Here is a 16,202-nt window from a genome sequence, read left to right as displayed (position 1 = left end):
TAGAGTTTAAAACAATGCTGTTACTCCCTTGTACTTGCTAGCGTTCATTTAAAGAGCGTAGGAATGAATCAGCCTGCTGTTAGCAATGGGGAATCAATATTTAATCTTATTTTGCTGTCGATAGCTGTTTTGTTCACTAAAAATGTCTTTCAATTTAACCTGAGTCTATCAAATTCTCCTGAAGTCCAGAAAATGTATTGGAGGAGGGGGGAATGAGGGTGGAGGAAAGGCAATTCCCAACAGAGTCCCTAAATGCCATGGGATAAATTCTCAGCTGCTGGAAACCGGCATCGTGTCACTTCAGTGAGTAAGATAGGACTGGCTTTAACCAGCAAAGGATCTGAATCCAAAGTGATAGAATACAGAAGAAATCTTTCAGTAGTAGATGAAATTTTTTTTCTTTATAAGAATGCTGAGCATGTCATCTCTTGGGACGGAGTCTGTGCTCCCGAACTGAAAAAACCTCCCCCTGAAGTTGCATTGAAAGACTCAAATCTGTTCGGGGACTGTCACCACCTCAGGCAAACAGTGCCCAGCATAAGCAAATGAATGAGGCAAAAGCCTGCCCCTCATTCATTTCTGCTGTTGCCTGGAGGGCCAGTACACTCTCTCTGTTCACAATTTGGAGAATCACTGGGATAATAAAAAAGCAAGTGACAAACCCGTTGCGGCAGAAGCTTCTCGGTTGCTAACTTCACCTTCTGTTCTGTCTGCTAGGTTGGGCTCCAGCATCCAGTTCACCTGTAACGAGGGCTATGATTTACAAGGGTCCAAAAGCATCACCTGTAAGAGAGTGAGCGACATGATTGTTGCATGGAGTGACCACAGGCCTGTGTGCAGAGGTGAGAAGACGAACGTTTTTTACCAAGTTAGTCGGACTAATGAGAAAATCCATCTCCTTTATGCCCTATTCATGCATCGCTCATTCCGTCCTCAAGTTTGTCTGCACTTGGTTGCTGCTTGTTGCCTTTTTCTTTTGATAAATGCTGTTCCAAGGAGCAGAGCACTGTAAGTGGATATTTCTAGGCTGGCAGCTCCCACCTACCCCGTGGAAGACCATCTCTGGTTCCTCCCAGAGACACCTTGCTACACCCCCTTTGTTCTTTCTCTTCTTTTTGGTTCGGTCTTCCCTTCTTTTTAAAAGTCAAATCGATTGTTAGGCAGTCCTAGAACAGGTTCAAGCCTCTCGCTGAGTGTTGGATGTTTATAAGCTGTATTAAGTTGGTTCTTTTGATTTCAGCTGGGTCTTATCCTCAGCCTGCTGTGTGGCGCTTGGTGCAGATCTGTTTTCAGCACCCTCACTCAGGCAAGAGGTGCAGCTAGAAGAGCAACCTGGCAGTGCTCTCAGCCTGTTGGAAAAATTCAGCTCGGTACTGCTGTTTCTTCTGTGCTGCACTGGGTTCCTTTGTTTTCTTGGAAATAGGAGTTTGGTCTTGCTCGTTCACTCTCAAAAGTCAATAGGATCTTTATTCTTTTCTAGTGGGGATTCTTGTTTTCCGGGTATGCAGAGAGTAACACGGCTTCAAATTTTCGATCTTTTCAGCTCATGCCTGAGAAAGAAACCTTCACTTGATTCTCATGCAACTTTTTGATACCAAAAAATCAGGTTTTAAGACAAACACCTGTTCCTGTACACGATAAAACTATTAACTGTGGAGCTTCATAAGCTACTTGCTCTGCAGCTGATGGATTATTTGTGTCCTTCATACCTGTGTGCTATGTCCACACCTCTCAGCAATGCTATGTCCCTTTTTGTTCTCCACTCCAGATTATTCCTTTTTAAAGGATAAGGAGGAGAGGGGGGATGAGGTGAAGGTTTGGAAGCTAGCAGCAGCCCGATTATCTTGTGGCCCAGCCATGAGATATCAGCAAAAGCAGTTTTCTTTCAGCGTAAAAATGAAAACTAATGTCCATTTTGCCCTTGGCCATTTTGTTTTCTTTCTCTCTATCCTCTCTCTCTATAAAAAGTGGCATGCATAATTGTGCTATTTGTAATGCTAATAATGAACAACTTGTAATATTTTTAATTAAATCCCTCTAAAGCTCTTAAAGTCATAAATTGGTATTTTTTTCAGTTCTTTTTCTCTTTAATTTCATCTGCAGAGGTTTTCAAGGCTTTGGAATCCCATCTAATTCTTGAAACAAGCCTAGAATAAATTGAATCAGTGTAAGAGGATATTTGGCATAAATATGTGACACTATAAAGGAAATTTATGGTGTCCTCTTGCAAGAGATAAGAAAGGATTTGCCTGCATTATTGCGATTCTGTGAATCAACTTAAAAAAAAATTTTACCACTAACTTCCTTTTTTTTTTTTTAGTTTTCAAAGTTTTCCATTTGCTTTTTATCTCGGTTTTAAACCACATTTTCTGTTTCCATTTTGTTATCATGTGGTGAGTTTCTTTCAGCTTGCAGGGTGCCTGACCAGCCAGCTCTAAAGCCACTGGACTGGAGCAGTTTGTAACACCTGGTAATGAAGCATCTTGCCACTGTGTTCAGAGAGGGAATTTTAGCTTCCTTATCTGCAGCAGACTCCCTCTGGGTGCAAGGAAGAGTTCCTTAGTCCCTTTGTGGCCCTGTTGCCCACTTTTAAGGTGGGAATAGCAGGCCTTAACTTTTACTGTCAGGTGAGACTGGGTAGATGTAGCAGGCTCCAGGAACGGGGTCGCACAGGGCAGCAGGAATGCAGCCCTGCTGTGCGGTCAGTTTGGCTATGAGACCATTTTCCATGCTTGACTGCTGTTTAGGGGTAGAAAAAAAAAAAAAAAAAAAAAGCCCTGCAGAAACCACACTTGCAAATAGGACTCCTTTGAAATTTCAGATAGATTAATTTTGAGGATCCATCACAACAGCAGAGGCAGTTACAAAACAAGGATGCTGTTCTTTACATTTTCTGATTAAATATCACATCAAAGGAACACTACAGGCAAACATTTCCCCCTTAAGTGCTTTTCAGCTTCCACTTTACCTAAGATGTTTTTAAGATGTGAAGTTGAGCTGCCATCTTCATTCTTTGAGTCCACAGTTGTAGCAGAACGAAGTCAGCCCTCACCTAATAAATACTTGATGTGCAGTAGTTTTTTAGATCTGCAATGAAGAAAGGAAATATGACCTTCCTGGGACATTAAAAAGGATCCGTGTCTTACCTGGCATCTTCCATGTAGTTGCTTTCATTGTCCTGGACATGAAAGTATTTCTCTGAGTACTTCAACGCAGTAAGCAAATACTAAATCAGTGTGAGAGCTAGAAAATGGGCTGTTGGTTGGTCTGGCGGTCCATCTGATTGCCTCTGGAAACACCCCACTCATCCAATCATCCTAGATAAATCCTTTGTCTCTGATGTTGCATGGAAGAAGATGAGTGTTTTGGCTAGAGAAAACAACACAGAGCAGCAATTTTTAATTCTCCCCTGCCTTCATACAGTATGCATCACTATTTCTCTCTCGTCTCCAAACAAAGAACTCCGTATTCATCCCAGAGCTAACAGACCTCACTCCCACATCTGTCTTGTTTTCTTTTTCACAGCAAGGATGTGTGATATGTACCTTCGTGGTCCCAGCGGTGTGATAACTTCTCCCAACTACCCTGTCCAATACGATAACAATGCTTACTGCGTGTGGGTCATCACGGCACTCAATCCAGCCAAGGTAGGTCTTGGAGATACGTTCTCATGTCACTGTTTTATTGCCTTAGTTGAAATAGTGTGTAGCTAGGGTTCCACAGGACTAGTCTCTGATATTTAGCCCTTCAGGTTTCTGTTTCTGAAGTCACACCCTTCTCCCAGAGACTTCTCATGCATTTCTCAACTGTCTTTAAAGACCGTGTCCTGTCATATTCTGTCTCTGCTGAAAATTCATTTTATTAAAGGATGTAATTAAAAGTGTACGTAATTATTTTTAATCGAAACCTCTTTGATAGCGTGGCGTGAATGGTGGTGAAACGCCCAACAGTGTAGCAAAGCATCTTGCTAAACCAGTGCTCAGTTGGGGCAGAAATGCTGTGCCAGGAATTCTGATTTTTCACTTCCCTTTGGCTGATAGCTGGCCCCTAACCAACAGGGATTTCAGCCCACAAAGGGCCAAGAGCAAATGAGGGAGGGAGGATTTCTCTTCAATGCTGTTTTTTCTTTTTTCTTTTTTTTTTTTTTTTTTTTTTAAGTTTATGAACAAGTCCTTTTTGTGTTTGCTGATGTTTAGAACGTTGGAAGTTGGGGATGATTTTTTCTCCGTTAGTCTGCATATGCAGTTTGGAAGGGTTCAAATCCTTTGTCACTGATCAGTACAAGTCCTAACTGCTTTTGTCTTCGTAAGATGAAGCCTTTCTCATTTTCCTGTCACAGGGAGAACCATCCTCAGTGCCTCTTACCTCTTAGTGCTGCCCTACAAACTCAGCCTGTTCCTCTCCAGATCTGTATGGGAACATAAGAACAAAAATGACTTTGTTGCTGTGTTGTAGCTCAAAATACCCTGAGGTATCATTCAGTGCTTCTGCTGAAGACAGGTTTCATTCTTTTCAGTGCCTGGGTTCCTCCTAATATAATCTTCATTAGTTTGGGAGCAAACCTTGCATTCCAAGGCACTGAGCTCATGCTTATCCAGTCAATTATTTCTTGGTCCTTACCACCAGACAGCCTTGCATTTTGGCGCTCTGCCTTCTGCTGCTCATCCAAGGAAGTCATTTCACAAACATGTTAGTATCCCAGCATCTCATCTTTCACAAGAAATTGTTCCAGTCTGTAGAAATGCTGGCAACCATCCACAGTTGCATTTGCTTGCTACCTCTGATGAGATGGCATCTTGTGCTCTCATCTCCCGTGCTTCACCTCCCTCTGGAGCACCTGCTGCGGCAGGGCAGCTAGAGCTGGGGCTGGCTGAAGAGCCCTGTTGAGTTGTGTTTCTCCTTCCCCATTGACATCAATTCAAGCCTTTAATAAGTACAGATCACTGGTGGATTATGATTTTAATGAGGAGTATTCCTACATTCCAATTTCAGAATGAGTTTGTATTTAAAGGGCTGTCATTAGCTGGTCACTTCATCCAGCGGATATTTTGCTTTGGCTGCATGGGAGCCTGGTGATGACCCAAATTCTGGGAAACTGGAGTGTGGAATCAGGATATTTTTTTCAGTGCTGATTTATTAGGAGTGATTTACTGGTTAATCAGACTCAGGAGGTTCTCCTTCATCAGGGTAATGTGCGAGCAGAGAACAGACCACATGTAACAACAGCCATTACTGCTCAAGTGTCAGCTGGGCTTCTCAGCCGGGGGCCTGCAGACCCTCGGGTATATGCTGCCTGCACATGGACAGGCTGTTGGATACATCAGCTGCTTAGGCGCTGGTATGTATTATGTATATCTTTCCTTTTGTACGTCTTTGTCTTTCAAAGATCAGCAAAATCCCAGTTTTGCAAATAAAATAGTCCTCTGTTTCTAAGAAGAAATTGTAATGAGCTCGCCTTGGATGTGCCCTGGGCTTTACACAGGCTAACACTTTGGTCTGGGCTTCCCACTACAGTTTAGGAAGAAGGAAATGGCAATCAAACATCTGGATGCTTACGTGCCACGGCCACTATATTATTGACCTTTTTTTGTGTTGCTTTAGAGTTGAATAATTGGACTTTCATGTTCAGATCTGTTTATTTTCTGGCCTTTCTGCCTAGCCGAGACAGTAGGAAACAACCTTTTTTGCTTCCTAGTAGTGTGATAGGATAAGCTTTTGTAAGCTTCCAGGGCAGACTCTCATTTTTAAAAAAATTGGTCTTCTGGGTTCCTACTTAGAGAAAGTTTCTCCTCTTCCTCTGTTTAGGTTCTTCCTCATCTTTTAAACCTTTATTATAAACTGTTGATTAGAAAACAAAATCTGCAAGTCCTGATCCTTAGCTTTCATAAATTATGAAGTGAGCTGAAATTGGCAAAATCCATTTCAATACTTAATGTAGAACAGAGGTTTAACAGCAAAATCTTAGTTATGCTACATGGGCTGCAGCATCATATACTGCAGAGCTGTAGCACAACTGGGCACAACTGAAATAAGGATAGGCTGGTCAAATCAGCAGTTCATACTCGCTGTCTGTAAAAAGGCTGCCATTTTCTTTTTCTTTGAAGTGATAAACAGTTAATTAGCAACATCAGTTTATGAAGGGTTTCTGGGAGAGTTTCTCTTTTTTCGAATGTTTCATCCTGGAAGTGTAATTTACAGGTAGGGGAAAACTCTGCATCTCTTTGAAGCACAGAGGACTGAGAGCAATGCACTAATTGTTTTGGGAAAGCCACTGCTGTGCATGCTTATTTCTTTGCACCGTGTGTTGCCTGCTTGAGTTACTTTGAGCTGTAGTTCAGAACTGCAGCCCGATGCCTTTCCTCTGTCTGAATGGCAGAGAGGGCTCTGCATGGCCGTGGGAGCCAAGGCAAGGCGCAGCTTCCTTCTGGCACCCCTCAGGAAGATGGGAAGCAATTAAAATGAATCCAGTGCCTAAGAGTTTTCTGCTATTTTCTATGTAATATATTCTACTATTCATCAAAGCTCCGGGAACCAAAGCTGTGCAGACAGGACAGCATCTGAGTGGTGAATGTACAAAATGGCAAGTGGATTCACGGGCACAGACAGTTCCTGTTGTCCAGAAAGCAGCCCCTGGTGCTGGCTGTGTGTGCTAATGCAGCCACTCACAGTGTCCCAACAAGTGTGTGCTCCAGTGCAGCACTGGGAGTTGCTGCTATTTAAGTTTTAATGCCAGATCAGTGTCTGGTGTTCATAACCACAAGTCAACAAGTGCTGCTCCGGAACATACCTGGGCATGTAGAACCCTTAAATGATGGCCCGTGTTAGAAACATGTTGCTAAATTAGAGAATTCACCTCCCTGACTCATGTTGCTTTTGTGCAAAGGGGATGATATCATCGTTGCACATTCCCCAGCATGGGTGAGGGAGGAATTGAAGATGAATTAATTAAAATGCCTGTAAAATACTTTGAAGATTAAAGCATTATGGGCCTGGGCTGAAGCCTGCTGAAGTCAGTGGTAATCTTTTCATTGACTCGAGTGATCTTTGGATCAGGTCCTGTTATATGAAGCTTTTAATATGAGCGATGGGAAAACCACTGAGCTGAATTTAGAACTCATTTGCAAGTCATCTGTTCTATATTTGGAAAAGAACTGTGAGCCAGATTCACTGAGGTACATAATCCCCTCGAAGTTTGCTCAGAAACCTCCATAAGCAGTATTAAGGGCATAGTGCTCTTCAGTTGACAACTCGGAATTATTTCCTATACAGAGGATGACATATTAAAGCTATTTGGGGGAGTATTGAGAGCTTATAGATTTCTTTTTTTTGCTGGTCCCTGGTGCCACGGGAATTAATTTCAACCGCACTGGAAAAATAAGTCGCTCGGGAGCTGAGAAATGCATATGGTAATTGGTGCATTTGCATCAAAACTATTTCTGAACCTTCTTGACATACCAGATGTCACTGGTTGATATTTCTCCTGTGGTTATTCTCACCTGGAGTCTCACTAGCCAAACACAGCTCTGTCCAAGCTTCCCGTGTCATCAGTGGAGAGAGATGGGCCCCTCCGGGGGATGATTCATCCCCTCTGAAGATAGATGCTCGAGACGGGGGAGAACGGGAGGGAGATGAGTAATGTGTGCTTGTAAAGCATCTGAATATAACTGCAAGAGGTGCTGTACTCCGTGGCGAGAACGGGTGTTTTTTTTTTCCTATGAATGTGACTGCACTTCAAATCGCTTTGCAGTGTGTGAAGCCTTAGAATCAGGTGTCATATTGAAGCCTATTTTCTCAACTTTGCTAATTGCTTCCTGTCACTTCAATAGCTTAAAATTGAGGTTTTGTGTCATTTGTGTGTTTGTATGTGCTGGTAGGTCTCTTGTTGTTTAATGAATCATTAAATAATTTTCAGCCTATAGCCCAAATAGAAAAATAGGAAAATGGATGAATAAATATTGTATTCAGCATCCTGTTCCTGTGCCACAAGGTTACAGTCTTCAATATACTAGACTGTAATTAGTTATTTAATTAGGGTCAGACTCCTTAGAATGCAGCTTACTTGAACGAGTGGTTTAACTAATGACGTGTGCTGTTTTACAGCAGTGTGTTCTTTGTATTAATTACATTATTCCATCATTACATGGTTTAATAATAATCTGCACAGGTTAATATTTTTGGTACTACTGACTAAAATGAATGGCTCCAAACTTCTGTGAAGTATCTCTCAGGCTACTGTTTCAAGATCCTCTTACTTTTGGGTAATGCCCTTTTTTCACAATGTCATGCGTAAAAGTTTGAACTTGATCTTTTTTTTTTTTAAATACATTTAAAAAATAATTGCATTTGTATGTAGAGGATGGTAGCATATGACAGGTCAGTCTGAGCTGTATGTGCACCCATTATTTTTAAAGAACTTTGATGCCATTCAACACCTGACTGACCACTTTGTGGTTTAAATTGAGTAGCTTTTGACAGAAGAAGGTTGTCATCTTCCTAGAGAGGACATGCAAGCCTTGGAGAGACTGCAGAGGCATCCTCATATTTCACAGAATACCATTAAATGTTGCTTTTGGTCCACGGTGGTTTTTTTTTAATCCCCCTATGATTTTTGCACATGTGCCCAAGTGTTTGCAGAAGATGCTACCAGAAGTTACCAAACAAAGATTTTTATCTTTTTTTTGATATCCATTGCTAAATGGATGTACTGTGAATGTAAAGCAATTCTGTAAATTCAGCTCTCTTCCTTTTCTGCTTGTTTACCCTGGCCCATGCTGGATTAAGGGCCTTGGTCTCCTGAGTCAGAATATGATTTTCAGTTATTTGCAAATAAAAGATTTTCACAAGCAGCTAAGAGACTTGGAACACAAAGCTCTTGACTTCAGTGGGACCTCTGCTCCTGAACGGTGCGTGAAGGCTACGTAAACCCAGTCAGTGCCTTGTAGTGGGGGTGGAAGGGTGTGACAGAGCAGGAGAAAAACACAGGAGAGGGCTGCCCAGGGGGGAGATAGTGGGGACTCCCACCACAGAGATATTCAGAAGCTGCCTGGGCATGATCCTGGGCGCACCATAAAATCTTTCTGAGTCTGCGAGAAGCTTCTGAGAACCAGGTGAATTTTCTGACTGACAAAGACCAAAAAGAAAATGTTTATTACACCATAAAAACTGTGGTGCTTATATGCACGTTCAAATGTATCACCATAATCTCGGGCCTGTAAAAGAAGTGGTAGTGATACCTGATGAAAAAAACATGCTGAAATCACACCACACCTATCTTTATCAATAAAGTCATCTCAAAAATCAATAGATTAAGCAGAGGTAAGAGGTAACTTCAGTATCATCTGGAAAGAAGTGCCACAGTGCTATAAAAAGGGAGGGTGGTCGCTTTTGATGCTGTCCTGAAGATACTAACGCTTGTACAAATTGCTCCTCAGTAGGCAAGCAGGTAAATGAACGAGACAGGAGGCTCTGCTGGCTGCCTTGGCAGTTGATTTGTATTAACATGCTCCGTCTTTGCCAGGTTATCAAACTCACCTTTGAAGAATTTGAACTAGAAAGAGGATATGACACTCTGACAGTTGGTGATGGAGGACAAGTTGGAGACCAGAAATCTGTGCTTTACGTGTAAGTAGCATGTCCTTTGTCACCGTGAGAAATCCACGTCTAAGTTCTGCCTGATGAAATTTATTTATTGCTTCGATGGAGTCCCAGTCTGCTTGCTGGTTCTGTCTCATAAGCAGTTTCTCATTTTTGGTGGAGCTGACTGTTCTCGGTGTTTTCTTCTCTCATCATGTTCTCTTCAGCTTCAGCTGACAGAAGGGCTTTTTACTTCTTTGCTTCTGTTTCTTGACTTGCCTTTGTCAGGATCCCTTAGAGGCTGAGGCTGTCCAGGGAGCTGAGTGAACAGGATTAAAATTTGGATGTAGTGATATGCAAACCTCCAATTTACATCCTTTAGTTTGCAGATGTGGTGTTTTGTGGAGGCTTTCTCAGTAGATGAGATGTTGTAGATGGTCCTTCTTTCCTTCCAGGCCTTCACATCTTTGTGTTTCCCATCTACATGTGTTTTTTATTGTTGTTGTTGTTTGTGTTTTTGTTTTTTTTTTCCTCCAATTTTATGCAATTACAAAGGGAAAACTGACCAGAAAAGGGCCACTGCAGCCATGCTGAAGGATGGGAAGAAATTTCTGATGTTGCCAGTTTTTAAAATAAAGAATTGATACAGCTTCAGTGTATTGTTTTTAGATTTGAAGATGAAATTCTTCGTTATAGTAAGGGTAACATAGAGAAATAGAAGTGAAATAGGCTCTGTAGCAACATTTGACATCCTGCTTGCTCAGTGCTTAATAACTGGCAAGGATTTGGGTTTCAGTTGGAAGGAATGTGTCAGTCAGACGAATACCAATCAGCTTGTGGGTTTATAGATTGAAGGCAAGGGTTTTCCCTGACCCCGGTGTTTGCAGTGTGTCAGCATCAATTTCTGGTACCTGCTGTTTAGGCAGAGTGTTGAGGTTGGTGAGAGCACTTGGCTGCTCTGAGGAAAGCCTCTGCTCTGCATCAGGACCTCACGGATCTGACAGGGTGGAAGTGTGCATACCCCTCGGACTTTCACGTCTCTCTGGATTTTAGTTTTTACATATGCAGTGTGCTCAACTCTAATTGTGATAATTGTGTATCGCTCAAATCCACTTTACTGAAGAAACAATGACTGCTATAGCTCTTCTGAAGCATCAAAGCAAAATACTGCGTGGCTCTATGGTCGTGCCCCTCGTCTGTGATCAGGGCCAACCACTTTTCATAGCAGTGTGTGCTTCCATTGAGTATAGCTGTAAGCCAGCGGTGTTTGTCGAAGTCTTAAATGTCTTGAGGGCACTTGCAAGGGCAGGGAAGCAGGGAAAAGCCACCAGGACTTTCAGAAGGAGCATTAGAAGTGGTAAACGGGGCAGTGGGAAGGAACCAGGGCTACCGGCAACCAGCTTTAGTGTCTTAACTTGAAAGACTCCCTGATTTTCTATCTGATTAAAAAAATAAAAAAGTGTAACACAAAACTCTCCAAAAGCTACTCTAGCAAAGCAGTTTTACTCTTTCCAATTGATAAAGCATTTTTCATACTGTGTTTTTTAATTTCTCCTTTTCACTTGTTTTAGCACATGAATTGGCCTCCCACTCCATTTTCACTTACCTTTTTTTGCTTGTCTTTGCAAAACCTCTGTTGCTGCGTTTCATCTTACTATGCTTCTCAGGACACGAACAGCAGTGATACTTAAGTCAGAAACTCTAACCTGCAATATATATAAATGTAAGGTCTGATTATTGTGAAAGTGTTTGTAATTAAAGTGTCACGGAACATTTCACAGCTGATTGGTCCAAATGTGCAAATTACAGCCAAGGGAATAGTTTATAATAACTTGCCGCAATGATTTCTCACTCCCTTCCTTTTTTGTTTGCCCGAGGCCTGTGAAGATTTTTGTAGATTTTGTTTTAATCATTCCACGTTTTCTCGCTTTGTGTTAGGGACTCAACACCTTGCTAATGCAAATATGGAATATCTCTGCCTGCCTGCACAAGGTGTGTGCTATCTTCTCCCATCTGCAGGGGATCTCCTTCCATTAAATTGTTGAAGCTAATGCTGACACAATTTGTTCATTTTTCTTTTGAATCTGAGAGGATAAGTTGGAAACTAACGAAATGTGAAAGAGGTGTGAGGACCACAGAAATATTCCATTAGTGATGAATGTGGTTGAAAGTCCATGGATGATTTCTTTTAGCATTTGCTATTCTCTTAACCTAAGGTCAGCTAAATTCACGCACTAGGTGTATCCGCTGGATACAAGCTGTAGCTTCTTTGGAGGAATCAACATGTAGAAATCTAATCCTGTTAAAGATAAGAGTTCCAATTTTCTTACTACTCTTCACTTATTCTTGGCTATTCAAGAAGAACTCAGTCCTGCAGACTTTGAAATCAAGAAATAAATTTGAATCAACTTTCATAGCACCAGACGTTATCCCAAACTGAGATATAAAGGACCATTTGTTTCCAGTCTCACTCTCATCCCTGTAAAACGTATCTCAGAGAACACAACAGATTGTTAGGCTGAGCTTTCTGACTCGCAGGGAGGATTTTATTCCCTAAAGTAACAAGCATCCAGATCAATCATTCAGCTTGTTAAAGTAGAATGTGAAAGCATGCAAAAACCTTTGAAACACCTTTTCTGAAGGTTTTTCTCTTGGTATGTTTCTTGTTCTTGTCTGTTGCTTAAACAACTTGAGAAGGATCAACAATAACACTTCTGAATCTTTTCCAGTCCCCATCAAACTCCCTGGATGCAAAACAGTTATTAAGAAAAGATTGCTTCCTAATTTACCAACATTGTAGGATCAGTAAAATTTCTGATGCAGGTCAAAGGAATAGCTAAGCAAAGGTGGGGGTGGAACTGGGAGAATTTGATGGGCTTGGGAAACATGGATTCAATTTCAGGGGAAAACACACTCCAGATCCCATGGCCAAAGCCTTGAATGGTGACCAGTTTTGGGTGTTAGAGCACTCCTTAGTGCATGCGTGATTGGTAAGACAATTTTGGGGATTGGGAGGAGATTTATCTGTATGGCATGATTGGTCCCGGTTATGATGATACCTGTAAGGCTATTTGAAAGAATCTGGCACTCAGCGGGTAGCCAGTTTTAAGAGTGTTAAGCAAATAGAATAAGTAGCACAACCCTTTAAGCAGTCATTTTGCTTCACTCTAAACAAACTGTAATTGGCAGATCAGCCATCCTGTCTCCGATTACCCAGGAAAGTGGGAATTGTAATAATTATGCCTGGAGGTTGCAAGTTACGTTTATTCACAGGATGCTATCAACACACAGCTGCCGGGATTGTTCCCTCGCAGTACTGGTTTGCAGTAAATCTTCCTTGAGAGCTTGGGGTTCAGTTTTATCAAGAAGTCTTTCAGGTGCTGCTGTTGTACTTGAGCACGATGCCGGGCAGAAGCCATGTCTACACATATCCATGTGTTTAAATTTAAGTAAACACTACAGGGAAAAAATATATATATATCTCCACTTACAGTAGTTAAGCTTAGGGTAATTTACACATTTATCACAGATGATACCATAGCAGAAATAGTATAATAGCATTAAACACTGCCACTGAGACAGACAACATACCACTCGTACACCTCTAGTAATGAGCCCTTCCCACGCACCAGTGCTCTGTTTGCAGAAGCAGAGGGAAGGGAAGGAGCTGTGCTCGGAGCGGGCATTTGTGCCTCTAAGTGCCTACACTGGTGCCTGTGTGGGTGGGGATAAAACTCTGAAGCTGTGTTGAACCACAGCGAGGTGATTAATCCCGAAGGCTGAATGAGCCACACATGCCTCATTAGTACAGATGGATTGGTGACATTTTTCTTAATCTCCTCAGCTTTCCTAGGAGTAGCCTTGCAGGGTTGGCGATGCCGCGATCATCCCATGCTGCCTGGATTAGTTGGTGTTTTTCAAGGGCTCCCTGGACATTCAACAGATTTGAGGTTCATGCCTTGTCTTCAAGGTGTTGATTTTTTTGCCTTTTTTTTTTTTAAAGGTCCCTCTGGAAACTTCTCAATTAGGAAATAAGCATAGAGAGCGTGTTGTTGAAAGTAAATTTTATAATATGTAAAATTGTCTGAATTTAAGAAGAGATTGTCTGTATTTAAGAAGAGATTGGACTGTGAACTTAGGCACATGGTCTGAACTTTTGGGTAGACCTGTGCGGTGTCGAGAGTTGGACTTGATGATCCTTAAGGGTCCCTTCCAACTCAGGATATTCTATGATTCTATGATTCTATGATAATAGCAGGAAATATCTGTAAAAGAAGTTAGGAGGATACAGTCACTGGTATGGTTGCTGGGAATTTGTTTGCTTATGTTTTGCTTCAGTGAGAAAGGAAATACTAGTATTGATGCTGGATAAATATATTGTGGTGGTACTAAACTGTAATTATTTATAGTGGTGGTGATACTAACTTTCAGGCCCTCAAGTGTGATAAGACTCATTGTTATAGGTAGTAATCAGAAATACACTGAGAGGCTCATCTGTCCTGAAAAATCTGTCAGGATTTTGGACAATGTTTTCTTTTGGGGTTGGTCTTAATCATACTGGCATTGTTCTGTCTGTTTTTACTCTAACAGAGGTATAAGTGGCCTATATTTTGGTGGAATGCTAAGTTTCGGGAGGCATATAAACTATTTACATGTTTTTATTTATTTTTCCAGCTTGACAGGCACCACAGTCCCCGATCTTATTGTCAGCACGCAGCACCAGATGTGGCTCCTCTTCCAGACGGACAGTGTCAGTAACTTGCTGGGATTCAAAGCAACGTATGAAGGTAATCCAAGTGTCTCTTGGAATTTACCTATTCTTAAAAAGATCAGAGATGAGATGAGATGGGCCTAGTTGCTTGTGAGAAAGGAGCTTCTCAAAGTACTGAAGCTCTGCAAACTTTTCCTTAAAATTGAAGCTTTGCTTCACTAAGAACAGCTTTTGTGATTTATTTTCTGTGAAAGCAGACTGGATGGTTAATGTTTCATTGCTGTTTCATCTGCCTTGTTGGAAAAAGAGTTGGTGAGTTTCAGCAAACCGATGGCATCTGCAACAGACTGTGCAAGAAAATGAGACCAAGTAATCAAAGGTTCGTTCCAGTAGATCAGTGGTACGAACTGCTTCAAACTTTGACTAATCTTTAGCATTACAAATACAATAAGAGTTCATTTGTGGATTTTTCAAAAGAAACTCTTGAAATGCATTAGGATGGGGATGCTGAACTCTGCCATTAACTTCTATCCTCACTGTCATATGTATTTGCAAAGTTAGAGAAAGTGATGGGAAAGTATTCCTTATTTCTAACTCGTGTAAGGGACTGGTGATTCTAGTTAAAGCATTTTTTAGATCCCTGTTTTGAGATGTTTCTAGGTTTTCTTGTGTGGTGTTCCCACTCAGTGTGAGCACATCGGGTTGTTAGCTTTCTCTTCAGGCACTGGGCTGAAGAATTGGCTGCCCTTCTACTGTCCGATAGCCACACACTTGCAGGGGGGAGCTTTTTTCCTCCAGCACAGGCACACTGGAACACTTCCACTCACATCGTCATCCTTTTGCTTTTGTTGTCAGCTTCAATCTCTTTTCAAAGCATTTTCAGTTTTGTCTAAAACCTGCTGATAGTAGGGATCGCTTACTCTTTCGGCTCTGATACCTAAAACTAGGCACACAAATTTTTATCTAGACATGGGGGCTGATTGTGAAAGGTCTGAGGAACAGCAGCTCCCACTGACATCAGCATTAACATTTAAATCAAAACTGTTTCTATCAAGGGCCCTAAATGCACATTAGGATTCATTCATATTTAAAATGTTTCCCTGGTACTTACTGTGTTTCAGGGAAATGTTATATTGTGTTCTGTCCAGGACCTGACCATGGCAGTGCTGCTGATTGACGCTAAAGTAACAAGAGTTAGGAGCCTGAAGGGACTTGACCTACTAGAAAACCTAGTTGGACCAAATGCCAGCGTGTCCAGGCAGGCTGAGCAGTACCTTAAAGGGGGATTGGGTCACGATGCTAGAGTAGTTAGAGCATTGCAAGGCCAGGTCAGCAGGAAAGTCATTAGAGACGTAGATAAATGAAATGGAAGTGGAAGAAGAAAAGGGAAATCCAGGCTGTTTGTCTTGGGAGTATCTTAATGGTACTATTTCAGTCCTAGTGACTGTACAAGCCTGAAAACATGCTTTTTGCAGTAGCTGTGAGGTCTGTCTCCTGCCACATTTGTCAGCAGTTGATTGTTGGCTGCCTGGCAGGACAGACTGCTGTACCCCTGCCTGCCAGCCGTGGATGGGTGAAAACACTCTCCAGCTCTGCTGTGAGATTCTGTCTGGTTTGCTAATCTCATCCGAAGGGCAATGTGGACATTATTCTTCTATTTTCTTGATAAATCTTGTATTTATCCTATAGCACAGCACATAAAGTTCCAACACATATGATATACAGACTCAGCTTATGCTGTTAGGAGCTTTGGATCTGTAAGGAAGTTGACTTTTTCTTCTTCTGAGTTGCTTCGATGTTATGGGAGCTTCATCTCTAGCAAGGCTGAGCCCCGTTTAGTCCCTGTGACCTCAGCAGTTGCTTTGGGGATTGCTGTTGTCATTCATGCTTTGGAATCCTGTTTTATGGAGCTTCTAAT

At 41.8% G+C, this 16,202-nt stretch overlaps 1 protein-coding gene across 1 annotated transcript in view; it reads left to right on the top strand.

Moving 5' to 3' along the window:
* The window catches only part of CSMD2 (CUB and Sushi multiple domains 2), a 286,785-nt gene that overhangs the window by 136,087 nt on the left and 134,496 nt on the right, over positions 1-16,202 (top strand). Inside the window, exons 9-12 of the mRNA XM_082777291.1 lie at positions 718-842; positions 3,526-3,647; positions 9,518-9,621; positions 14,248-14,360. Of these exons, the coding sequence (XP_082633417.1) occupies positions 718-842; positions 3,526-3,647; positions 9,518-9,621; positions 14,248-14,360 (464 nt within the window). The remainder of the gene's footprint in view (positions 1-717; positions 843-3,525; positions 3,648-9,517; positions 9,622-14,247; positions 14,361-16,202) is intronic.

Source organism: Aythya marila (assembly GCF_965140915.1).
Source record: "Aythya marila genome assembly, chromosome: 22".
Taxonomy (NCBI): Eukaryota; Metazoa; Chordata; class Aves; order Anseriformes; family Anatidae; genus Aythya; species Aythya marila.
This window is presented reverse-complemented; position numbering and strand designations above follow the sequence as displayed.